The sequence below is a fragment of the Equus przewalskii genome, chromosome 10 (assembly GCF_037783145.1).
Source record: "Equus przewalskii isolate Varuska chromosome 10, EquPr2, whole genome shotgun sequence".
NCBI lineage: Eukaryota > Metazoa > Chordata > Mammalia > Perissodactyla > Equidae > Equus > Equus przewalskii.
The window spans coordinates 45,833,071-45,859,357 of record NC_091840.1 but is presented as its reverse complement, the minus strand read 5'-3'; the positions used below and the strand labels follow the sequence as shown (position 1 = coordinate 45,859,357).

Here is a 26,287-nt window from a genome sequence, read left to right as displayed (position 1 = left end):
AATTAAAACCTGAAGGAGCATTTCTCAGTTGTGAGCTCCACTGGAGGCCAGTACTGGTATTTTGATTTTTCTTCCTGCTAAGGTAGGTAGACGGATAAGCAGCCTGAAAGGTAATGGGCTACTTTATTTATTTATTTAAATTATTTTATTGAGGTCATACTGGTTTATAACATTGTGTAATTTCAGGTGTACATTATTATGTATCAGTTTCTGCATAGACTGCATTGTGCTCACCATCAATAGTCTAGTTTTTATCCATAACCCTACATATCTGCCCTTTTACCCCTTTCACCCACCTCCTCAGCCCCTTCCCCTCTGGTACCGACTAATCTGTTCTCTTTATCCGTGTGTTTATCTTCCGCATATGAGTGAAATCATGTGGTGTTTGTCTTTGCCTGGCTTATTTTGCTTAACATAATACCCTCAAGGTCCATCCATATTATTGCAAATGGGATGATTTAGTCTTTTTTTATGGCTGAGTAGTATTCTGTGTATGTATGTATATATACCATATCTTCTTTATCCATTCATCTGTTGATGGGCACTTGGGTTGCTTCTACGTCTTGGCTGTTGTGACTAATGCTGTAGTGAACACAGGGGTGCGTATGTCACTTTGTATTGTTGATTTCAAGTTCTTTGGATAAATACCCAGTAGTGGAATAGCTGGGTCATATAGTATTTCTACTTTTAATTTTTTGAGAAATCTCCATATTGTTTTCCATAGTGGCTGCACCAGTTTGCATTTCTACCAGCAGTGTATGACTGTTCCATTTTCTCCACATCCTCTCCAATATTTATTCTTTTTTGTCTTGGGAATTGTAGCCACTCTACCAGGTGTAAGGTGATATCTCATAGTTTTGATTTGCATTTCCCTGATGATTAGTGATGTTGAGCATCTTTTCATGTGCCTGTTGTCCATTTATATATGTTCTTTGGAAAAATGTCTGTTCATATTCTCTGCCCTTTTTTTTTTTTTAGGAGGATTAGCTGAGCTAACATCTGCTGCCAATCCTCTTTTTGCTGAGGAAGACTAACCCTGAGCTAACATCTGTGCCCATCTTCCTCTACTTTATATGTGGGACGCCTGCCACAGCATGGCTTGCCAAGTCCGCACCCAGGATCTGAACTGGCAAACCCTGGGCCGCCAAAGCGGCACGTGCAAACTTAACCACTGTGCCACCAGGCCCGCCCTCTCTGCCCATTTTTTGATCGGGTTGTTTGTTTTTTGTTGTTGTTGAGTTGTATGAGTTCTTTATATATTTTGGAGATTAACCCGTTGTTGGATATATGATTCGCAAATATTTTCTCCCAGTTGGTTGGTCGTCTTTTTGTTTTGTTCCTGGTTTCCTTTGCCTTGCAGAAGCTCTTTAGTCTGATTAGTCTCATCTGTTTGTTTTTTCTTTTGTTTCCCTTGCACGAGTAGGCAAGGTATTCAAAAAGATCCTTCTAAGACCAATGTCAAAGTGTACTGCTTATATTTTCCTCTAGGAGTTTTATGGTTTCAGGTCTTACCTTCAAGTGTTTAATCCATTTTGAGTTGATTTTGGGGTATGGCAAAAGATAATGGTCTACTTTCATTCCTTTGCATGTGGCTGTCCAGTTTTCCCAGCGTCATTTATTGAAGAGACTTTCCTTTCTCCATTATATATTCTTAGCTCCTTTGTTGAAGATTAGCTGTCCATAGATGTGTGGTTTTATTTTTGGGCTTTCAGTTCTGTTCCATGGATCTGTGTGTCTGTTTTTGTACCAGTACCATGCTGTTTTGGTTACTGAAGCTTTGTAGTATATTTTGAAGTCAGGAATTGTGATACCTCCAGCTTCGTTCTTTTTCCTCAGGATTGCTTTGGCTATTTGGGGTCTTTTGTTGCCCCATATGAATTTTCAGATTCTTTGTTCTATTTCCATGAAGAATCTCATTGGCATTCTGATTGGAATTGCATTGAATCTGTAGATTGCTTTAGGTAGTATGGATGTTTTATCTATGTTTATTCTTCCAATCCACAAGCATGGAATATCTTAATGTATTTCTGTATTTGGTTTACTAATATTTTGAGAATTTTTGCATCTGTGTTCATAAGTGATATTAGTCTATAATTTTCCTTCTTTTTGTTGTCCTTGTCTGATTTTGGTGTCAGAGTAATGTTGGCCTTATAGAATGAGTTAGGAAGCATTCCATCGCCTTCAATTTTTTAGAATAGTTTGAGAAGGATAGGTATTAACTCTTCTTTGAATGTTTGGTAGAATTGTCCAGAAAAGCCATCTGGTCCTGGACTTTTGTTTTTTAGGAGGTTTTTGATTCCTGTTTCTATCTCTTTACTTCTGATTGGTCTATTCAGAGTCTCTGTTTCTTCTTGATACAGTTTTGGGAGGTTGTATGAGTCTAAGAACTTATTCATTTCTTCTAGGTTATCCAATTTGTTGGCATATAGTATACTTTTATATTCCTTTCTATTTCTGTGGTATCTGTTGTAATTTTTTTCTCTTTTGTTTTCAGTTTTATTTATTTGACCCTTCTCTCTTTTTTTCTTAGTGAGTCTGGCTAAGGGTTTGTCAGTTTTATTTATCTTCTCAAAGACCAGCTCTTAGTTTCAATGATCCTTTCCATTGTTTTTTTAGTCTCTATTTCGTAATTTTTATTATTTTCCTCCTGCTGATTTTGGGCTTTGTTCTTTTTTTTTTTTCCTATTTCTGTTAGTTGTGGCTTGTTTATTTGAGGTTTTTCTTGTTTGTTGAGATAGGCCTGTATCGCTATAAGTTTCCCTCTTAGTACCACATAAGAGTTGGTATGTTGTGTTTTCATTTTCATTTGTCTCCAGGTATTTTTTGATTTCTCCTTTGATTTCCTCATTGATCCAAATGGTTGTTCAGTAGCATTTTGTTAAGTCTTCACATATTTTTGCCTTTCCCAGCCTTTTTCTTGTAGTTGATTCCTAGTTTCATAGCATTGTGGTCATAAAAGATGCTTGATGTGATTTCAGTCTTGAATTTATTGAGGCTTGTCTTGTTTCCCTGCATATGGTCTGTTTTTGAGAATGTTCCATGTGCACTTCAGAAGAATGTGTATTCTCCTGTTTTTGGATTGAATGTTCTATATCTATCTATTAAGTCCATCTAGTCTAGTATTTAATTTAAGGCTACTCTTGTTGACTTTGGCTTGTTGACTAGTATTTCATTTAAAGGCTACTCTTGTGACAGTGGACACATTGATGTAAGTGGAGTGCTGAGGTCCCCTACTATTATTGTGTTCCTGTGAATTTCTCCATTTGGGTCTGGTAATAGTTGCTTTATGTGCTTTGGTGCTTCTGTGTTAGGTGCCTAAATATTCATAAGTGTTATGTCCTCTTGGTGGACTGTCCCTTTTATCATTATATACTGCCCCTCTTTGTCTCTCATTGTCTTTTTTATCTCGAAGTCTACTTTGTCTTATTTAAGTATGACAACACCTGCTTTCTCTTGTTTGCCATTTGCATGGAGTATCGTCTTCCATCCCGTCACTCTGAGCCTATGTTTGTCTTTAGAGTTGAGATGTGTTTCCTGGAGGCAGTGTATTGTTGGGTCTTGTTTTTTTGATCCATCTAGCTACTCTATGTCTTTTGATTGGAGAATTCAATCCATTTACATTTAGAGTGATTATTGCTATGTGAGGGTTTAATACTGCCATTTTATCTCTTGTTTTCTAGTTCTATATTTCCATTGTTTCGTTTCCCTTGTATTGCTGACTGCCAGTTCAGTTTAGTGGTTTTCTTTGATGTTGTTCTCTTTATTAATGATTTGTGCCTCTGCTCTGATTTTTTAATTTAGTGGTTACCATGAGGTTTGTATAAAAGATCTCATAGATGAGATAGTCCATTTTCTGATAGCTTCTTATCTCCATTAGCCTAAGCAGGTTCTATGTCTTTCCTCTTCCCTTTCTGAGTTATTGTTGTCACAAATTATTCTGTTTTATGTTGTGAATTTGTGACTAAATTAAAGTGTTTATAGTTATTTTTGATGCTTTCTTTCCCTTTAGCTTTTATGGTACAATTGTTTACTAACCTATTCTGATATAGAGCTGCAATTTTCTGGTTCTATCTGTTTATTTATCTCCTTTCTCAAGGTTTTGTAAACCTTTGCTTTTAGTTTCAAATGGGTGGGCTCCTTTCACTGTTTTTTGTAAGGCAGGTCCAGTGGTGATGAACTCCCTCAGCTTTTATCTGGGGAAGCTTTTATTTCTCCATCGTATCTGAAGGATAGTTTTGCTGGATAGAGTATTCTTTTTTTTTTTCCCCTAAGATTGTCACCTGAGCTAACAGCTGTTGCCAATCTTCTTTTTTTTTTTCCCCTGCTTTTTCTCCCCAACTCCCCCCAGTACATAGTTGTCTATCTTAGTTGTGGGTCCTTCTAGTTGTGGCATGTGGGATGCGGCCTCAGCATGACGTGATGAGCAGTGCCATGTCTGCTCCCAGGATCCGAACCAGTGAAATCCTGGGCTACCACAGCGGAGTGCATGAACTTAACCACTGGGTCACAGGGCTGGCCCTTGGATAGAGTATTCTTGACTGAAAGTTTTGTCTTTCAATGTTTCAACTGTATCATTCCATTTTCTCCTAGCCTTTAAGGTTTCTGCTGAGAAATCCACTGAAAGCCTGATAGGGCTTCCTTTGTAGCTTATGTTTTTCTGCCTTGCTGCCCTTAATATTTTTTCTTTGTCATTAACTTTGACAGTTTTAGTATTATATGCCTTAGAGAAGGTCTTTTTGCATTAATGTAATTAGGAGTTCTATCAGCTTCTTGGACTTGTAAGTCTATTTTCTTCCTCATGTTTTGGAAGTTCTCAGCTATTATTTCTTTCAACAAACTCGTGTCTCCTTTCTCCCTCACTTCTCCCACTGTAATACCTATAATCTTTATGTTGCTTTTCCTAATTGAGTCAGATATTTCTTAAAGAATTTCTTCATTTTTAAAAAATCTTAGTTTTCGTCCACCACCTGAAGCATTTCTATCTTTCTATCCTCTAAATCATTAATTCTGTCCTCTATTAGAACAACTCTATTTTTGTGGTTTGTAGATTATTTTTTATCTCATTATTTGTGTTTTTCATATCCAGAATTTGTTCAGGTATTTTTTTTACAGCTTCAGTCTCTTTGGTGAAGTAGTGCTTCTGTTCATTAATTTTATTTGTGAGCTCATTGAACTGTCTTTCTGAATTTTCTTGTAACTTGTTAAGTTTCTTTATGATGACTATTTTGAATTCTCTGTCATTTAGATTGTAAATTTCTGTGACTTCAGAATTGGTTTCTGGAGACTTGTCATTTTCCTTCTGCTCTGAAGTGTTACTCTTGTTCTTCATGGTATTTGATGAATTGATCTTTTGCCAGTGCACTTGTGGTAGTGTCAGGTTTCAGATGCTGTCTGCCACTGCTTGAGTGGGGGACAGAAGCTGTGTTTTCTGATCCTGCCCCATCTGCTGGAAGTTGTGCTGGTAGGGATGCTCTGCATTTGCACAGGCTGGCTGCAAGCCTCCTGGCAGGTCTCGCACACATGTGCAGGTGGGGCCTTTGTGCTGTGCTGGTGGGTTGCTGTCATGTAGGCAGGCGACCAGCTGTGCTGCTACACTTGGCAGGAGAGGGGAAAGCCCAGGCTGGCTCTGTGCTCATGGGCTGTTTGGCTGAGCTGCTGCACTTGGTGTGTGGGGCTTCTTCGAGGGGGCCAAGCCACCACCCCTCACTGGGGAGTTTTCCCACCGGAGGGGCTACTGTGGCATGGTGGGCACTCCCATGGGCTGGGCTACAGCTCTGAAAGCATTGGTATGGGGGCTGTGCTGCCCCTGCTGCCTCTTACAGTCTCGTGGGCCACCATGTGAGGACCCATGACCTGGATAGCTTCTGCCAAGGAGGGGGAGGGGGAAGCATCTGCTCACCTAGTTCCACTGCTTCCCATGGATCCAGTCCACCCACCTCAGATGTATGGCTGCGTGGATCTCTCAGGTGTCCTGTTGTGCTGTGTTGGGAATCCTCTGTTGGTTGACAAATGTCCATTTAGCTGTAATTAGAGGGGAGAGACAGAGAACAACTCACTCTGCCATGATGCTGAGATCACAGTCTTTCTTTTTTTTGTTTAAAGAATTAGGTTATGTGCTTTTCATCACCTTAACTTACATATCATGTGTAGTTTAATTCCCTTCAAGATTTGATATGGCAGAGCCTCATTGATCAGTGACTGCTTTAAAGTCTTAGGGAGAAAAAGTTGAATCCATTGGCTCGTGCCTTGACTGGCTAGCTGCATCAACTTTTATGTCATTTCTATCTATAGTAAGTAGTCACCGATTGGTTCTGCTTTAGGTGGTCAAAGAGGAAAGTTGTTAAAATGAACAAGATGTGTATTTTTAGTACATCAGGCAGTATACAAAGGAATACCAAAGAATGAAAACCATTGGTTCTACTGCCTTGGAGAAACTTGTTACAATGTTTCTTACACATGTAGAAGTGTGTGTGGATAATTAATATCACTTATTAATAAGAACACAGGATAGAAGTTCATTTTTAACCACATAGATTTGGAATTTGTGATGGTTTAAATGGCACATTTTGAGATCAGGTGGACATTAGGGCTGCTTTGGTGCATATCTAGGAACATTTATTATGGTAATTTATTACAGGCAGCGAAGTGTTAGGTTTTACTACTTAGAGAAGTTTTTAGACTATGCTCATAGCTTACACCCCAAACCTGTGCTTTTATGTGTTTTTCCATATTACATTTCAGTTTAAGGTTTGAGATTTTTTTAATTTTCTTCTTTTTGAGGAAGATTAGCCCTGAGCTAACATCTGTGCCCTTCTTCATCTACTTTATATGTGGGATGCCTGCTGCTGTGTGGCTTGATAAGGAATGCGTAGGTCCGTGCCCAAGATCCAAACTGGCGAACACTGGGCCGCCGAAGTGGAGTGCACAAACTTAACCACTACACCACCTGGCTAGCCCCGAGGTTTGGTTTTTTTAATAGTTTCTCACTAACCAGTCCCCACCAAAAAGAATCAGACCGCTTAGAGGAATGGGTCATTCCAGTGATGGGTAAGGATAAGTAAAAGATGAGCCTGGAATACCTTATAATACCAAAAAGTAAGGAAGTACTCAAAAAAATGATATGTCAAAAGGACATAGAACCCAGCTCAAGCGACATCTGGGACAATATGAATTTCAGAATGAGTGATGACAATAATGGAGTATAACCCATTGAATAAAAATAAGCAAATGAAATACATAAGGGTAGTAGAGGAAAAGTTCTTTCTTACAATAGAATCCAACTAATAAATTTAGAAGGAATAATAAAGTTAGAAAAGTTACCGTTTTGCAGTCATTATAGTAATAATTGATTCCTGGAAGAAGCAACAATGGAAAATTTGAAGAGTAACAGAATATTTACATAGTTTCAAAGTGTCTTCCCCACAGATTACCTTTAATTACAAAGAGAAACATGGTAACTTTATAGTAGAGAAACCTAGGGGATACCACCTTGACCACCTGACATGAGGAACCTAGAAGGACACAGTAGCACCTCTGTGCTCTTCATGCCCAAAAATACATAACCTGAATCTATGAGGAAGCTTCCAGACAAACCAACCGGAGGGATTTTGTAAAACAATTCTTCAAAAATATTAAGGTCAAGAAAGTAAAAAAAGAGTGAAGAACTGTTCGAGATTAAAAGAGACTAAAGAGACTTGACACGTAAATGAAATGCATGATCCTAGATTGGATCTTGCATCAGGGGAGAAAATTGCCGTGAAGGACGTTATTGGGATAATTGGTAAAATCTGAATATGGACTGTGTTCTAGAAAATAGTGTTGTATGAGTGTTAAATTTTCTGTTTGATAATTGTTGTGTGGTTAAGAAAGAAAATGTTCTTGTTTTTAAAATGTATGTGCCAAAATATTTAGAGTTAAATGGGCATGATAATGTTTGTAGCTAACTCTCAGATGGTTTAGGGCAAAAACCCGTCCAGAGCAAGCAAGCAAATGGGGGAAAATGTTAATTGGTGAATCTGGGTGAAGAGTAGACTGGAATCATTTGTATCATCTTGCAACTCTTCTGTACATTTGAAAGTATTTCAAAATAAATTTTGTTGAAATCTCCTGTCTCAGAGGAATTACTAAAATGCTGTAATGAGTAGAGTGCTACTTTCATCATTAAAATAGTGTAATAGGTTCAGAGTCTCTTGGGTAACTAGGTCTTCCTTTTGTTCATTTTTTTCTACTTGCATTTTGATTAGTTGTCACGAGATGACTGTTGAGAGTAGCTAGGATCTAATGGGTTGGCATTTTTTTTAAGTGCAGCTAAAATAGAATTTTGAATACACCCAGTTATTTTTGCTTTTTCTATAAGAAATATAACTGTGGGAAAAGACAGTAAGTATATTGATGAGATTAAATTTTAAAAGATTCACAGTATGGTATTCAGTTTATAGCAAGGATTAAAAGAAATATGAACTGTCCTCAGCCTATATTAAGTACTAATGACATATTTAACTCTTATAAGCCTTATTTATCTAAATATTTGCTTTCCTTTATCTTCTGAAGAAATTTGTAGTATCTTTCTTTTGTCTGTGTTCTGGGCCATTTCTTGGCTTCTGGTGACATCTAATCTGTTGAGGAATGCTAATTTTAAAGGAAAGGTGTTAATTAACCTATTTTATACTGTTACTATGTGAGCACTAATTGGTCTTAGTTTCTTTTCCAACGTGTGGTTCCTAAAATACCGAAGGCTTTTATTCTTGGTTAATGATTCATACTCTGTCTTCTTAAAGGGAGCATATTGAGCATATTATTTTTCTTCCAAATATTTTGTAACCACCAAATGAAATTGGTTATGATTATGCTCTAAGTAAATTTACTGAGGTTTGTTAAAGTGGTTTAGGCAGGACAATTATTTCTTGGTATTTTCAAAGGGAAAAAGGATTGACTAAACAAAAATTGGAGCAGTTACCTGTTACTGAACTCACAGACAAGGAAAACAAATAAAATATTGGTTAATACACACTATTTCTAAAGCAATGTAATAGTATTTATTATACTTTTAACAATAAAGTTTTCATTTATATTATTTTATTAGGTTGAACCATATGAAATTGCTAGTCTTTAACAGTTTTCAGCCTATAAAAATGGCAATTTCATAAAGTTTGAATCTAATGTTTGATTTTAGAGGCTCTTAAATTCACTTAGAATTTTAGTCACTCTAAAATTCACCTTCATAGTAGCTATTTTGTATATAAATAAGTAAATATGGAATGCATATCCCCTTAATCTGAAATTTGTTTGAACATAATGTGCAATTAGGTGAATTTCAAGTGAAATAGGAGTAGTTATGATGCTTGGTGAAAAAAGCAAGATACAGACTATGTATTGCTAGTGTAACTAAGCTATTATAAAACACCAAGAAATATGTAAAAAAATTACTATATTGTTAACTATTCTTTACGTATATTTGAAGGTATAAGAAATCATATTTAGAAATTTATATTTAAATCAGGTTTTGTTTTTTTTTTTAAAGAGGAGACAATTTAGATTTTTATTTTTTTTCCTTTTTCTCCCCAAAGCACCCCAGTACATAGTTGTATATTCTTTGTTGTGGGTCCTTCTAGTTGTGGCATGTGGGACGCTGCCTCAGCATGGTTTGATGAGCAGTGCCATGTCCGTGCCCAGGACTCGAACCAACGAAACACTGGGCCGCCTGCAGCGGAGCGCGCGAACTTAACCACTCGGCCACAGGGCCAGCCCCTAAATCAGTTTTATTGAGGTGTAACTTACAGCAAAATTCTCCAATTTGTACTGTACAATTTGATGAGTTTTGACAAGTGTGTGCATTACTACCACCACAATCAAGGTATAGAACATTTCCATCACCCTAAAAAGTTCTGTAGTACCCCTTTGTGCTCTGTTCGCACCGTGTCCCAGCTGCTAGTGACCACTGATCATTCTGTCACAATAGTTTTGCCTATTCTGACTTTCATATAAATAGAATCATACAGAATGTTGTTGTGTTTGGCTTAGCATTGGAGATATTTTTACTTTCTGTATATTATGATGTTTTGACACCTTAAAAAACCTTTTTAGGTGGAGAGACTGTGCCTCCCTGGGCTAACCCAGCCTGAGCCTGCCTTTGATATGCAGACTAACGAGTCCAGAACCGGACCTGCTCTGTCTGGCCCTTACACCCCAGGGGGTGACATTCTTCCGCCTCCGTCATCTCAGGGCCAGGTGCCCGGCAACTAGGGACCGCTCTATAGCCCAAAGCCCACTGAAATGCTTCAGACTAGCAGGTCTTAAACTGTTCCCCCTGCCCTGCCTTGCCTGTCCTGAGGAAACCCCAGGAAAAGCCGTGGCCCAATCCTTCCCCTCACTCCTGTTATCCGCCTCCTGACCACCTTAGTGTCTTTCCCATGTGGCCCTGCACAGTGAGCCTTGCCTCCTGTCCTAGGATCTGTGAGTGTAAGAAACTTTGTTCTCTCCTGAGCCTCCTCTCTGTCTCCTCCTACAGCTGCACCTGACTATCTCATAGAATACAAAACAGGGGCCGGCCTGGTGGCGCAGCGGTTAAGTTCGCACGTTGCGCCTCTCGGCGGCCTGGGGTTCACTGGTTCAGATCCTGGGTGTGGACATGGCACTGCTTGGCAAAAAGCCATGCTGTGGTTGGCATCCCATATAAAGTAGAGGAAGATGGGCATGGATGTTAGCTCAAGGCCAGTCCTCCTCAGCAAAAAAAAAAAAAAAAAAAAAAAGAGGCTTGGCAGCAGATGTTAGCTCAGGGCTGATCTTCCTCAAAAAAAAAATTACACAATAAATAAAATAATCCGTTATCTTTAAAAAATAAATAAATAAAATGGATTTATTGTTGATAACATGTAATTGGGATTTGATTTTTGATCTACTCTGACAATCTCTGTCTTTTAATTTGTGTACTTAGACCACTGATATCAAAGTGATTATTGATATAGTTGGATGACTATCTACTGTAGTTATTGTTTTCTATTTGTTGCCCTGTTTTTTGTCTTCCACTCTTTTCTGCCTTATGTGTGTTTTTTTTTTAAGTTAATTTTTTTGGTGAGGAAGATTGGCCGTGAGCTAACATCTGTTGCCAGTCTTCCTCTTTTTTTTTCCCTGCCCAAAGCCCCAGTACATAGTTGTATATGCTAGTTGTAAGTCCTTCTAGTTCTTCTGTGTGGGATGCTGCCATAGCCTGACTCAGTGAGAGGTGTGTAGGCCTGCACCAGGATCTGAACTGGTGAACCCTGGGCTGCCGAAGTGGAGTATGTGAACTCAACCACTACACCACTGGGCCAGCACTGCCTTATATGGTGTTAATTGAGCATTTTATGTATTCCATTTTCTCTCCTGTATTAGCATATCTGTTATACTTTTTAAAACTTTTTCTAGTAGTTGCCCTAGAGTTTGCAACATACATTTACAACTAATCCAAATCCACTTTTATTTATTTATTTATTTATTTTTTAAAGATTTTATTTTTTACTTTTTTTCCCAAAGCCCACTGTACATAGTTGTGTATTTTTAGTTGGGGCCCCTTCTAGTTGTGGCATGTGGGATGCCGCCTCAGCATGGTGTGATGAGCAGTGCCATGTCCGCGCCCAGGATCCAAACTGGTGAAACCCTGGGCTGCCGAAGCAGAGAACGCGAACTTAACCACTTGGCCATGGGGCTGGCCCCCAAGTCCACTTTTAAATAACACTATACCACTTCAGCTAGCTAGTTTGACTACCTTAATAATAACAAAATAATCTATTTCCTCCCTGTGTCTTTTGTATCTTTGCTGTCATTCAGTGCACATATACATGTATCCGTAGGCATACGTAATTGAATACATTCTTGGTATTATTATTTTGAACAAACTGTTATCTGTTAGATCAATTAAGAATAAAATACAACAGCTTTTTTTTTTTACCTTCACTTATCTCTTTTTCTGTTTTTCCTTTTTTTCATATAGATTTGAGTTTCTGACCTGTATAATTTTCCTTCTCCCTGTAGAACGTCTCTTAGCATTCCTTGCAGGGCAGGTCTACTGGCAGTTTTTGTTAGTTTGAGGAAGTCTATTTCTCCTTCACTTTTGAAGGATAATTTTGCAGGGTACAGAATTCTAGGTTGGTGATCTTTTTCTCCTAATGCTTTAAATATTTTACTCTACTTTCTTCTTGCTTGAATGGTTTCTTAAGACAAGTTGGATATAATTCTTACCTCTGTTCCTCTATAGATAAGGTGTTTTTTGCTCTAGCTCCTTTCAGGACTTTTTCTTTATTTTGATTTTCTGTGTTTTGAAAATCATATGCTTGTGTATAGCTTTTTGGGCGTTTTTCCTGCTGTTGTTTTCTTAGCTTCCAGGATCTGTAATTTGGTGTCTGACATTAATTTGGGTTCCCCAAATAATTCTCAGTTGTTATTATTTCTTCTGTTCCTTTCTTTTTGCTGTTCTTTTCTTTCTTTTCCTTTTGGGATTCCCATTACACAATGTCCCGCAATTCCTGGACACTGTATTCTGGGGTTTTTTCCCCCAGTGTTTTTTCTCTTTGCTTTTCAGTTTTGGCAGTTTCTCTTGTGATGTCCTCAAGCTGAGAGAGTCTTTCCTCAGCTCTGTCCAGTCTACTAATGAGCACATCAGAGACATTCTTTCCCTTACAGTGTTTTTGATCTCCAGCATTTCTTTTTCGTTCTTAGAATTTCCATCTCTCTGCTTACATTACCCATCTGTTCTTCCATACTGTCTACTTTATCCGTTAGAGCCCTTAGCCTCTTAATCATAGTTGTTTTAAATTCCTGGTCTGATAACTCTAGTATCTTTGTCTGGTACTGATGCATGCTCTGTCTCTTCAAGCTGTTTTTTGCCTTTTAGTATGTCTTGTAATTTTTTTCTTGCTACAAAGACATTATGTACTGGGTAAAAGGAACTTGTGTAAATAAGCCTTTGGTAATGTGGTGTGGGGGAGGGGAAGCGTTCTGTAGTCCTATGAGTGGGGTCAGTCTTCTGGTGAGCCTGTACCTCTTGACTGTGAACTTCGCACATGCTTCTCAGTTTTTCTCCCCCTTTGGGGGGACAGGACGGCTAGGTGTAGGCTGGAGTTGGATGATGCCCTTCCTGTAGGTCAACTAGGCGCTGATAAAACCCCAGCAGGTTAGGCTCTGGTTAACTAGTTTCTCCTGAGGGCAGATCCTGTTAAGAAGAACAGGATGCTCTGGCATATTTCAAATGATTCCTTTTCCTTTTCCTTTCCGCTTGTTGAAAGCACAAGGGAGTTTTTCTCCCGTGTTCACTGTGGGAACCTGGTCAAGCTCCTGCAAGTGAGATTCACAAAAGTGTGGGGGGCCCAGATAACTGGGTCCCCTGGAGTTTTTATCTCTCGGGCTTGTCAACTCTGAGTCTCCAGCAATTTGCCAGTTATACTTCCAGTTTCCCTACCTCAGCACCGGTTCCCGTGAGGTTTTTGCTTGTGGGTTTCTGCTCTGGTAAGTTGTGATTCTTTGTATTCCCCTGTCGGTTTCTCCAATTTTAGAGGCACTGGTTTGCCCTGTGAGTTGCTTTGGTGATGGATCTAAGAAGAGTTGTTGATTTTTCAGTTTGTGCAGCTTTTTGCTTTTTGTTAAGACAGAGTGGTGACTTTCAGCTTCTTACATGTTGGACTAAAAACCTGAAGTCTTTCTGTGTCTCTTTTTATCTGTTTATTAATCTTATTCAGTTGTAGGACTTTCTTAGATATGCTGAATATAAATCTTTTTTGGCGTATTTAAATAAATAAAATTTATTTAATATAAATAAATAATATTTATATTAAATAAAAGGTGTATTTTGCAAATATTTTTTCCCAGTCTATGGTTTACCTTTTCATTTTTATGACCCTTTTTTTTTTTTTACTTTTTATTGAGATTTTGATAGTTTACAACCTTGTGAAATTTCAGTTGTACATTATTGTTTGTCAGTTGTGTTGTAGGTGCACCACTTCACCCTTTGTGCCCATCCCCCACTCCCCCTTTCCCCTAGTAACCACTAATCGGTTCTCTTTGTCCACGTGTTTAACTTCCACATATGAGTGGAGTCGTACAGAGATTGTCTTCCTCTATCTGGCTTATTTCACTTAACATAATTCCCTCAAGGTCCATCCATGTTGTTGTGAATGGGACGATTTTATCATTTTTTATGGCTGAGTAGTATTCCATTGTATGTATATACCATATCTTATTTATCCAGTCATCAGTCGATGGGCACTTAGGTTTCTTCCACGTCTTGGCTATTGTGAATAATGCTGCAATGAACATAGGGGTGCATGGGTCTTTTTGAATTGCTGATTTCAAGTTCTTTTCTTTTTAAGATTTTATTATTCCTTTTTCTCCCCAAAGCCTCCTGGTACATAGTTGTATATTTTAGTTGTGGGTCTTTCTACTTGTGGCATGTGGGATGCCGCCTCAGCATGGCGTGATGAGCAGTGCCGTGTCTGTGCCCAGGATCCAAACTGGCGAAAGCCTGGGCTGCTGAAGCAGAGCACGAGAACTTAACCACTCGGCCACGGGGCTGGCCCCTCAGGTTCTTTGGACAGATACCCAGTAGTGGGATGGCTGGGACATATGGTTATTTCTATTTTTAATTTTTTGAGAAATCTCCATACTGTTTTCCATAGTGACTGTACCAGTTTGCATTCCCACCAGCAGTGTATGAGGGTTCCTTTTTCTCCACAACTTCTCCAACATTTGTTATTTTTAGTTTTGGTTATTTTAGCCATTCTAAACAGGTGTAAGGTGGTATCTTAGTGTAGTTTTGATATGCATTTCTCTATGACAGTGTCTTTTGAAGAGCAAACTTTTGATGCCTTTATTTAAAATCAACAGTCTATTTATGGACTGTATTCCATTCTCTTGATCTGAATGTCTATATTTGTGCCATTACCATACTGTTTTGGTTTTTTTGCGGGGGGGTGGGGGTTGGTGCTAGCATCTGTTGCCAGTCTTCCTCTTTTTGCTTGAGGAAGATTGTCCCTGAACTAACATCTGTGCCAGTCTTCCCCAATTTTGTATGTCAGACGCCACCACAGCATGGCTTGATGAGCAGTGTGTAGGTCCGTGTCCAGATCCAAACTTACAAACCCCAGGCTGATGAAGCGGAGCGTGTGAACATAACCACTATGCCACTGGGCCGGTCCTACCATACTGTTTTGATTATAGTAACTATATAATAAGTCTTGAATTCAGTTAATGTAAGTCCAATTTTGTTGTCCTTTTTCAATATTGTTTTGGCTGTTTGCGGTCTTCTGCATTTCCATATAAATTTTAGAATCATTTTATCAATTTCTATGAAAAAGTTTACTAGAGTTTTTGCTGCAATTGTGTTGAATTTATAGATCAATTTGCTAAGAATTGATACCTTAACAACGTTGAATCTTCCATTCCAACATGGTATATCTCTTCATTTATTTAGATTTAAAAGTTCTTTAGCAGTGTTTCATTGTTTTCTTACACACGTTAACTGTATTCCTAAGTATTTTGTGTATTTTGATGCTATTGTAGTATTTTTAAATTTTAATTTCTAATTGTGTATTGCTACTATAAGGAAATAGTTGATTTTATATTGAGCTTTTATCCTGTGAACTTGCTGAATTCATTTATTCCAATAGCTGTTTCCTAGATTTTTCCAGTGTTTTCTACATAGCTGATCATATCGTCTATGAATAAAGACAGTTTTCTTTCTTTCTTTCCAGTTTGTATGCTTTATTTTGTTTTTTTCTCATCTTTTTGTGCTGACTGGAATGTCCAGCAGTGCACTTTTGAACAGAGGTGGAGAGTGGACTTCCTTGCTTCATCCCCAATGTCAGGGGAATCTCATCATACTTTAAACATTTTAAATAAAATTTAAATGTTTATGAGAACTATGATTTTCTTACTGTTTTCTAGTCCAAATAATTATACTCTGAGAATATATTTGTATGATTTTAATCCTTTGAAATTTTTCAAGGCTTGTTTTATGGGCCCACAAGGAATATGATGTGTTTTGGTGAATGTGCCATTTGCACTTGAAAAGAAACGTGTCTGCTGCTTAGAGTTCAGCCTGAAGAACTTCCTTTAGCATTCCTTGTAATGCAGGTTGGCTGGTGATAAAATGTTTTAGTTTTTATTTTTTTGGAAATGTCTTTATTTTGCCTTCAGTTTTGGAAGAATTTCAGGGTGAGGGTTTTTTCTGTCTGTACTTTAAAGATGTTCTGCTGTCTTCTGGCTTGCATTATTTCTGATAAGAAGTCTGATGTTATTTCTCTCTCCTCTTTTGAAGAAAAAGCGTCTCGACCCCCTCCCTGCTTTAAAGATTTTCTCTTTATCTCTGATTTTCAGTAATTTGATTGTGAAGTGTCTCCATATGGTTTTTCTTTATGTTTCTTCTGTGTGGGATTCACTGAACTTCCTGTGTATGTGTTTATAGTTTTCATCAATTTTGGAAAAATTTTGGCCTCTTTTCAAATGTTTTTTGTCTCCCCTTCTTCTTCTTTTTTTTTTTTTAAGATTGGCACCTGAGCTAACAACTGTTGCCAATCTTTTTTTTTTTTTGCTTTTTCTCCCCAAATCCCCCCAGTACGCAGTTGTATATATTAAGTTGTATATTATCAGTTGTGGGTCCTTCTAGTTGTGGCATGTGTGATGCTGCCTCAGCATGGCCTGATGAATGGTGCCATGTCCACACCCAGGATCCGAACCGGTGAAACTCTGGGCCGCTGAAGTGGAGCACACGAACTTAACCACTCGGCCATGGGGCCGGCCCCTCTCCTCCTTTCTGAAACCCCAGTGGTATGTACTGTTTGGTAGTGTCCCACAGGTCGCTAGTGCTGTGTGTATTTTTCTCAGTCTTTTTTTCCTTCTCCCCTGTGTCTTTATTTTGGATGGTTTCTATTGCTGTGTCTTCAAGTTCACAGATCCATTTTTTTGCAGAGTCTAATGTGCTGTTAATACCATCTAGTGAATCTTTCATTGTAGATACTGTAATTTTCATGTCTAGAAGTTCCATTTGAGTAGTTTTTATATCTTCTCTCTTGTTCCTCCTCATCGTGTCCATCTTTTGTTAGGGAGCATGTTTCTAATAGCTGTTTGCATGTCTTCATCTGCTAATTACATCATCTCTCTTATTTCTTGTTCTGTTTCTAATGACTCTTTTTATCCTGGATGTGAGTCATTTTCTTACGTCTTTTAATGTCTGATAATTTTTTATTGGATGCCAGACATTGCAAATCTTATACTTTGGGGTGCTGTTTCATTGTATTCCTTTAAAGAGTGTTGGGCTTTGTTCTGATGCTTGCTTAAGTTACTTGTGATTAGTTTGGTCCTTTTGAGTCTTGCTTTTTAAGCTTTATTAGGGTAGAAATCAAACAGTCTCTAGCCCCATTACAAAGCAGTATCTTTTTCCAGGTCTCTACCAGATGCCCCTATTAACAATGGCTTTCTGCTTTGGCTAGTAGAACTGCAAACTAGTCCCAGCTCTGTCTGGACTTGAGGAATTGTTTAGCTTACTGCTTTCTCGGAGTTCCTTCCCTAGCCTCATAGAGTTCCACCCCCACACATGCAGATCATTATTCTGCAAAATATTCCAAGGAACTTCTCTGCAGATGCCCAGAATTCTCTCTCTACGCAGCTCCTTTCTCTTGTGTATTTTGCTCTTCAAATCCTTACTGCCTCGGCCTCTCTGAACTCCAGCCTCTAGCCCATCAGTTCAGCAAGGTTGTCAGGCTCTGTTTGAGTTTCTTTTCTCTGCATTGCAGCTTGGAAATTTCCTTCAGGCAGTAAGCTCTGGCAGTTGTAGGGTTCACCTTATTTGTTTCTCTCTCTGAGATCATAGGTCTTCACTGCAGTTATCCAATGTCTGAAAAACAATTGTTTCACATATTTTGTTCAGTTTCCTAGTTGTTTATGGTGGAAGGGCAATTCTCATAGTAGTTAATTCTTCATAGGCTGAAGCAGAAGTCCTATATAAATTTTATACTTTGCAAAACTTTTTGGAGTAATTGGAAGAAATAAATTCTGTCCTTTTATCTTTTAACCAGTTCACTTCTTCTTCTCCACACTTCTTCTGGATTTCTATTTACCATATAAGAAATTGATTTCATGTTCTGTTGAAACTCTAATGTAATATATATCATTAAATTATTTGAGGTGAGAGTATCTCAAAATACAGATTTGTGCTAGATTTAAAAATTTCTCTTAATATGGCATGGGGGGTGTTTATGAATTTTTTTAATTGAGGTATAATTGACATACATCATCCTATTAGTTTCAGGTATACGTGTTTTTATTGTTATTTATTAACTAACTTCTGTCCTAGAGCTAAATGGCCTTCATTCTGAGCATCACAGGTGAGATTGCTCTTTCTTTCACTTTCTTTCCAAATATATAGTAGAGCCCTGAATCACTGGAGAGGGTAAGTGGATTTTTGTTTTAAGTTGCTCTGTGCTTGTTTTTCTTTGCTAGATTTGTTCTTTGTCTAAATACATTATATACAATTCTTGTTATCATTTGTAACTTGATTCGGTATTTGTTTTTGAGTAATGCTTATTTTAAAAATGTAATCACATGCGGCTGGCCCCATGGCATGGAGGCTAAGTCCAGGGCGCTGCACTTCAGTGGCCTTGGTTCACAGGTTCGGATCCTTGGTATGGACCTACACTACTCATCAAGCCATGCTGTGGCAGCGACCCATATACAAAATAGAGGAAGACTGGCACAGATGTTAGCTGAGGGCTAATCTTCCACAAGCAAAACAAGAGGAAGATTGGGAACAGATATTAGCTCAGGGTGAATCTTTCTCACACACACACACACACACACAGAAAGTGACCACATAAAGTTCAGTGTGCTCTGCTTTGGTGGCCTGGGTTCAGTACCCAGGTGTGGACCTATGCTGCTCGTCAGTGGCCGTGCTGTGGCAGTGACACATGTACACAACGGGAAGATTTGCAGCACATGTTAGCTCAGGGCTTCCTCAGCCAAAAAAAAAAAGAGTAACCACACAAACAGTGTTTTACTTGTCTGAATTTTTTTTCCTAGGTGGTATAGCTGTATGCTGGGAAAGAAATGCAGCCTGGCTCCTCTGAAGGAAGAACTTCGCATCCAAGGAGTAAGGCTTTGTCATTTCTGTTTCTATCTACTTTTGATGGCAATTGGAGTAAAGAATTTTCCTTTATACCTTAAAACTCTAAGTGTGGTTGTTTTGTTCTATTTTTGCTTGTTTTTTTTTTTAATTTTGTAATTTTGGGGCTAAAAGGTACTTCTTATAAATTATTAAAATAAGGACTTCTTTGACATTTATAACAGAGAAAAGGTAGGGAAAAGAGAATGAGTAGAATATGAGAGAGAAACCAGAAATCAAAAAATCTGGTGTCTACACTGTTGCTGATGTCTCATCTGACTCCTTTATAGTTGGAGAAACTGAAGGCTACATGATAAGTTACTAGACCCAGAAAGATTCTTGGTCCAGTGTGCTTCCCACTAGAGTGCAGTCCATATGAGTTCAGCTCCTTCTGTTTGGAAAAGCAGGTGGCAAATAAATATTCCCAGTTTCTGGTATTTCAGCATGAGTAAGCATGAGCAAGATGACTTTTCAGAGAAAGGGGTTAGATGTGGGATCAGTGGTAGCAACCAAGTTTCTGATTTCTGGTTTCTCTCTGACGTTCCTCTTATCCTGTTTTCCCTACCACACCTCTTCTTTGTTAAAATTGTAACAGCTACAAAGTAGTTCCATTTTCTTTCCTAAAAGCCAATAGACAATAGGGAGACTACATAGCTGTGTCTTGCCAGGCCTTGGCAGTTCTCTTTCTTAAGAAAGAAAGCAGAAAACCCTTTGAATCATTTTACCAGTGATTCTCTGAAATCATGGTATTTCACATGTTTTGGGTGTTTCATATATTTGGACTTTCCAGCTGGAACTATAAATTCTAATGTTTTATAGGAGGAAAAGAAACACAACTTTGTTGAGAGATCATTTATTCATTGATTATTAGGCAGCTGTGCATAACTGTTTTTGGATAGTAATGTTTGTTAACTGATAAAAAGAAAAACTAACATATAATTTCACATGAGGCAGTAGCCAGAAACATATTGGTAGAATGACTTCAATTTGATGAGATGCTGTTTGTTGGTTTCAGGTTCCTAAAGTCACCTATACTGAATTCTGTCAAGGTCGAACAATGAGATGGGCTTTAGCTTGGAGTTTTTATGATGATGTAACAGTACCAGTAAGTAGAGACTTTGCTTCAGCTTCTCCTAATACAAGCACATGGTGGGTTTTAGTAGGTCCTAAATGAACTAAATCTTTACTGTCCTGTTTCCATGAAGTTTGCCTCAAATGTTTATGTCATAAGGGAGAGAGGGTTTTAAATAAGACACGGTCCTGAAAGGCTGACTGTGGTGACGGTGGGGCCATTCTCTCTGGGTTTGTGCAACACACTGATTCTTGTTCAGCAAACATAAATGAATTGGAAATATATCTTTTAGGAATTAAAAATTCAGGTAATGTAATCTGTTAGAAACACCTTGTGGGTGTAATTACTCCTTTGGACATTCCTCAAGAATTTAAATTGAAGTCTTTTAATTTTACTTTATCACTGCTGCTTTCCTAGCTGTCTCCTGGGTTTCCTGGGTGAATACAGAAATTGTGATTTTGGGTTGCGGGCTTTTGATGTGTAACACTTAGAACCTTTCACTAGAATGATCCCCATTTTGGCTTTAAGATGAGCACTAGAATATTGATCAGTTTTGAAGCTGGGTGATCCGTCATTATCCTATTCTCTCTGCTTTGTGTATACTTGACCTTGAACATTTTCTGTAGTAGAACGTTTAAAAAAATGATTTGTTCCACAAACTTCTCTTTGTCTTCTGTACTGCTGTATGTAGAGGAAAAATGCTTATGAACTGGCTGGACTGAATAATGTTTCTGGGCTGTACTGAGAGGTGGTAATAGAATAGCACCTGTTTGTTCTCACATTTCCCTCACAAGAGTGATTGACTTACTGTTCCCTGGAGCCTCCTGCCTTAAGTTTATGCACACGTTGCTCGGCACATGCTCCTTCTTCCCATAGTACTTATGAAAGCCTGGTACCCGGTCCTTGAGGTCTCTAAACCCCTGTCCATACAATAGGCTTGTTCTGGGTACTCCTCTCCCAACGTCTTGGCCGCTCTTGGTCTCTAAAGTCATCTTAAATGTTGTTGTGTCTGTGAGCCTCTTTCCTTTCTCTCATAGGGCAGAGGAGTTAGAGACATGTGCAGAAGTACAAGGGGACAGTTTACAGATGCTCCTGAATACATGAGCTCAAAATTCAAAACTGAGCCCATCCTTCCTGTACTCTGCAACTAGATGTGCTGCTGGGTTGAAATAAGTTTCAAGTGCAGTCCTAGTGAAGTTTCCTAGTGAAGTTTGAATGGCCTGTTGCTTAGAAGCCTAGACTCGCTTCTGTACAATGCAGTAGGGTATCTAGAGGTTACTGTTTGAAATATTCACTAGTTAAAAAGATGTTTCTACTTTTTTTGACCTCCCTGACAGGTTCTCCTTTCTGTCATCTTTTAGAATACCAGGGCTTTCACACCAAATGGTTGAAATCATTAGTAATACCCTAGGCTATCCCTGTGCAGATGCTAACAGCTGCAGGAAAGTGGAACTGCGCCTGTTTGCAAATGCTTTCTGTTTAACCTGCTTCCCACATTTGTCGGCACTGCAGTTGGAAGAGCTGATAATGAGCTCTGGCGTTCTCCACGCCATCTCAGAGACCAGAGTCGACCTTGCCCTCTCAGATTAGTAGGTATTTCAGATCAAAGTATCAAAGGCCACTATGTTTCTGTGTTAGGAAAATCAGCTTATTTTGAAAAGGAATCTTCTAAGCCTTCCTCCCTCCCTCCCTGTCATTTAGGCTATCCTTGAGCCCTGTTCAGAGTTTCAACCATCAAAGAATGCCTCTTGCTAAGGGCCTCAGGTTTCTCCCATGCCAGAGTGCTTATCCCTCCCCACTGCTACCCCAGCCCAAAGCTGCTAATAATGCATTCCCAGATGTTCCATTAGGTGCACTTAAACTGCTACAGGGAAATGGCAATTTCTGATTTGTGGTAACCCAGCAACAGTTTCTTAGCACTGGTTCCCTTGATCAGCAACTGCTTTCCCAGGGGTAACACCAGTGCCTTGTGAGGTGTTCAGTGGACTATTGTCTTGGTTCTCCTTCCCTCTACCTGGATCTCTCCTTACCCCTCGCTTTTGAAATGTTCATCTGGCTTTCCCCCACCTTGTTCCTGTTGGAGGTGGAGAGGGAGGAGGATTCTTCCTTAGATAAGGAGAGGAAGCCAAGGACTAGAGCTAGTTAAGCAGAAGTATTGACCTACTTCCCCACCCCACTGCCCCATTCCCGCCTTTTTAGGGTAAATGTGCAAGTTACTATGGCAACTTCTGTTTTCACTTATCTCAGGCCTACTGACTCCTTTCTGTTGGTGCTGAATGCTGAAAAATTCCAATTTATTGCTGATTCAAGTGCCTATACTAAGCCCATTGCTCTTGTCTGGGAGGACAAGAGCATCATCTTGCTCTTGTCTAAGGACCCTCTTCTTAGTTACAGTCGTGTGCCAAATAACTTTATTTATCAACTTTAGACATTTTTTTTTTTCCTTTTTCTCCCCAAAGCCCCCTGGTACATAGTTGTATATTCTTCGTTGTGGGTCCTTCTAGTTGCGGCATGAGGGACGCTGCCTCAGCGTGGTTTGATGAGCAGTGCCATGTCTGCGCCCAGGATTTGAACCAACGAAACACTGGACCACCTGCAGTGGAGTGTGCAAACTTTATTTTAGCAACAAAAAGACAAGTTTTAGTGTTGATAGAATTTTTGTACTATCCTTTCTGACTTCTGATGAATATAAGGAAGCATCTTGTAAGGACTATTCTTGACAGAATTTTAACAAGCCACTTAGAATGCCTCTTTGTCCCAGCTTCTCCTCTAATTGTTCAAGGTGTCGTTTTAGCTTTGCTCTCGGAAGTTTGACACTTGTTAAAAGAAAAGGAAAAATAATGTGGCTCTAGTAAGTTGTGCACTGTTCGTATGAGCCTTGCCCAGGAACTCTGGTTTTAAAAAATTATTCCCCTGCATTTAAGACATTTCCTGAGACTTTCCTGTCTAGGGAGTAGTAACTAGAGGGCTTTTTGGAGAGCAGATGGGGTAAGGGGTCAAATTAGTTAGGTAGCCTTGTTAGTGTCAGAGCTGGAGTCTCCCAACAGTGCTCTACTTACTACTCCATAGGTTTTCAAACTAGTTCTTTTTTTTTTTCTCTCCTGGGGAAGGTTAACCCTGCAGTGACATCTCTTGCCAGTCTTCCTCTTGTTTTGCTTGAGGAAGATTTGCCCTGAGCTAACATCTGTACCAGTCTTCCTCAACTTTTTATATATGTGTCGCTGCCTCAGTATGGCTAAGGAGTGGTATAGGTTTACACCCAGGATCTGAACCCATGAACCCTGGGCTGCCAAAGCGGAGTGTGCCGAACTTAGCCACCATGCTTTGGGGCTAGCCCCTCAGACTAGTTGTAGATAGATTCCGTGTAGGTGCCCCAGGGTATGATACCCCCAGTGGAGTTGCTGGGTTATGGGGTATGAGTAAGTTTAACACTAGTAAATCTTCCTAAAGGGGTTGTTTATACCCCAGGGTTCGATAGTATTAGTTGGGGGCAGGCATCAGGTTGGTACTTCAGGCCTCACTCTCATTTTCATCAGAGCTGATCTGTTTTTGTCAATATCTTGTGTTGATTTTACTTGTTGCATGGATTCTGTTGTTAAGAAGTTTGGAAACCAGTACTATACCAGGCTATACATTATGCTATAAAACAGATGTGACGATTAGGGAGCTGAACTCTTGAGCCAAACCAAAGCTAAGGACCCTCTTCTTAGTTACAGTCGTGTGCCAAATAACTTTATTTATCAACTTTAGACATTTTTTTTTTTTCCTTTTTCTCCCCAAAGCCCCCCTGGTACATAGTTGTATATTCTTCGTTGTGGGTCCTTCTAGTTGTGGCATGAGGGACGCTGCCTCAGCGTGGTTTGATGAGCATTGCCATGTCCACGCCCAGGATTCGAACCAAGGAAACACTGGGCCGCCTGCAGCGGAGCGTGCAAACTTAACCACTCGGCCACGGGGCCAGCCCCAACTTTAGACAGTTTTAATTGCCTTGATTCTGTTTCTATTCAGAATTTCTATTCATAATTTTGTAGTATGTATAGTATAGTAAAATATATTCTATTCATAATTCTGTAAACTTTTGAAAAATATTGAAAAATACATGCTTTTATAAAAGCATATCTGTTATAAATTTATGCGTTAATGACTTATTTACCAGTAACCCAAATTCCCTCTTGTGCTCACTCCCAATTACTAACCCTCCCTCTCTCAATATTCTGCTGTCACCATGGTTGGTTTTGCCTGTTTGCCATCCTTTGTATCTGGCTTCTTTTGTGCAAGTTGTGTATGTGGGATTCATCCGTATTGTTATGGGAAGGAGAGTTCATCCTTTGGAATAGTATTAGTCTATCGTATGAATATACTACAATTTATTTATCCATTCTACTATTTAGAGACGTTTGAATTGTTTCCAGTGTGCAGGTGTTATGAATAATGTTTCTGTGAACATTCTTGCACAGTGATTTTACGTTTCAGTTGAGCATAAACCTAGGAGTGGAGCTGCTGGGTCGTGGGGATGAGTGAGTGTAACCATAGTAGATCTTCCTTAAAGGGGCTGTTCAGACCCAGCGGTGTTCGATAGTATTAGGAGTTGCTCCACATCCTCACCAACACTTGATATTCTAACACTTGTATCATTGTGTTTTTAACGTGCATTTCCCTGATAATTAATGAAGTTTAACATCTGTTTAGGTAATTATTGACTATTTGGCTATTCTCTTTATGTCAAGAGTTCTTGACATATTTTCCTACTGAAGTTCTTGCCTATTTTCCTACTAGATTTTCTGTCTTTTTAAAAAAGTGATTTGTAAGCATTTTCTAAATTTTCTGGACATAGGCCCATTTTAGTTGTGTGTATTACTCATATTGTCTCCTAGACTGTAGCCTGCGAACACCTGTTTTTTGGCCGGGTTTGGGGAGGAAGATTAGCCCTGACCTAACATCCGCCACCAATCCTCCTCTTTTTGCTGAGGAAGATTGGCCCTGAGCTAACATCTGCGCCCATTTTCCCCTATTTTGTGTGGGTCGCCTGCCACAGTCCCCGCCTAGGATCCAAACCGGCGAACCCAGGCTGCTGAAGCAGAGTGCCTGAACTTAACTGCCACACCACTGGCCCAGCCCCTGCGAAACCCTTTTGATGAACAAAATATTTGTGATTTTAATGCAGCCCAATGTACCAGTCTTTTCCTTTGTCGTTAGTGCTTTTTGTGTCTTATTTAAGAAATCTTTACATCAAGGTCATGAATATATTCTTCTATATTATTTTCAAGAAGCTTTATCATTTCATTTTTCACATTTAAAGAACTTTTTAAGAAAACTTTTATTATGGAAAATTTCAAATTTATAAAAAAAAGAACAGTTTAATAAACTCCCATTTACCTGTCACTCACTTCAACTATTGACAGTTTGTGGCCATTCTTGTTCCATCTGTACTCCCACGTACTCCTTTCCCCCTGCCCTGATTATTCTGAAGCACATCTCAGACAATGTTATTATTTCATCCATAGCTATTTTCATATTTATCTCTGAAAAGTAAACGTTCTTGTTAAAAAACAGAATGACCATAATGTCATAGTCACACCTAAAAAATTTAACAGTAATTCCTTCATGTCAACTATATAGTTGATCAAATTTTTCTCATTGTCTCAAATGTTTTAAAGTTTGTCAAACTAGAATCTTAATGTTTTATACATTGCACTTGGGTGATATGTTCTTTAAATTGATTTTTCTCTGCAGTGTCCTCTTCCTTCTCTCTGTCTGTCTCTCACTCCTTCTCTCCTTCCCCTCTTCTTTCATTCCCTCCCTTTCAGTTTGTTGAAGAAACGGGCATATTTGTTCTGTTGAGTTTTTTACATCTGGATTTTTCTGAGTGAATCTGCATGATGTCAGCATGGCCCTCAGATCCTGTGTTTCCTGTAAATTGGTAGTTAGAGCTAGAGGCTTGTTCAGATACAGGCTTGATTTTGGGGAGCGGAGGGACAAGACTGCTTCCTAGGAGCTGTTTGGTGTACGTCCATGGGGAGGTACATAATGTCTGCTTGTGTCTTTGTGAAATGTGAGCAGTCGTGGATGATCATTTCCTAGATCCATTAGTT

The 26,287-nt window shown here is 39.0% G+C and overlaps 1 protein-coding gene across 5 annotated transcripts in view; it reads left to right on the top strand.

The window, feature by feature from the left end:
• METTL16 (methyltransferase 16, RNA N6-adenosine) overlaps positions 1-26,287 on the top strand; it is an 82,260-nt gene that overhangs the window by 41,782 nt on the left and 14,191 nt on the right. For all 5 annotated transcript variants that reach the window (XM_008526308.2, XM_008526309.2, XM_008526310.2 and 2 more), the window contains 2 exons: positions 19,042-19,111; positions 20,139-20,228. In XM_008526308.2, the coding sequence (XP_008524530.1) occupies positions 19,042-19,111; positions 20,139-20,228 (160 nt within the window). The remainder of the gene's footprint in view (positions 1-19,041; positions 19,112-20,138; positions 20,229-26,287) is intronic.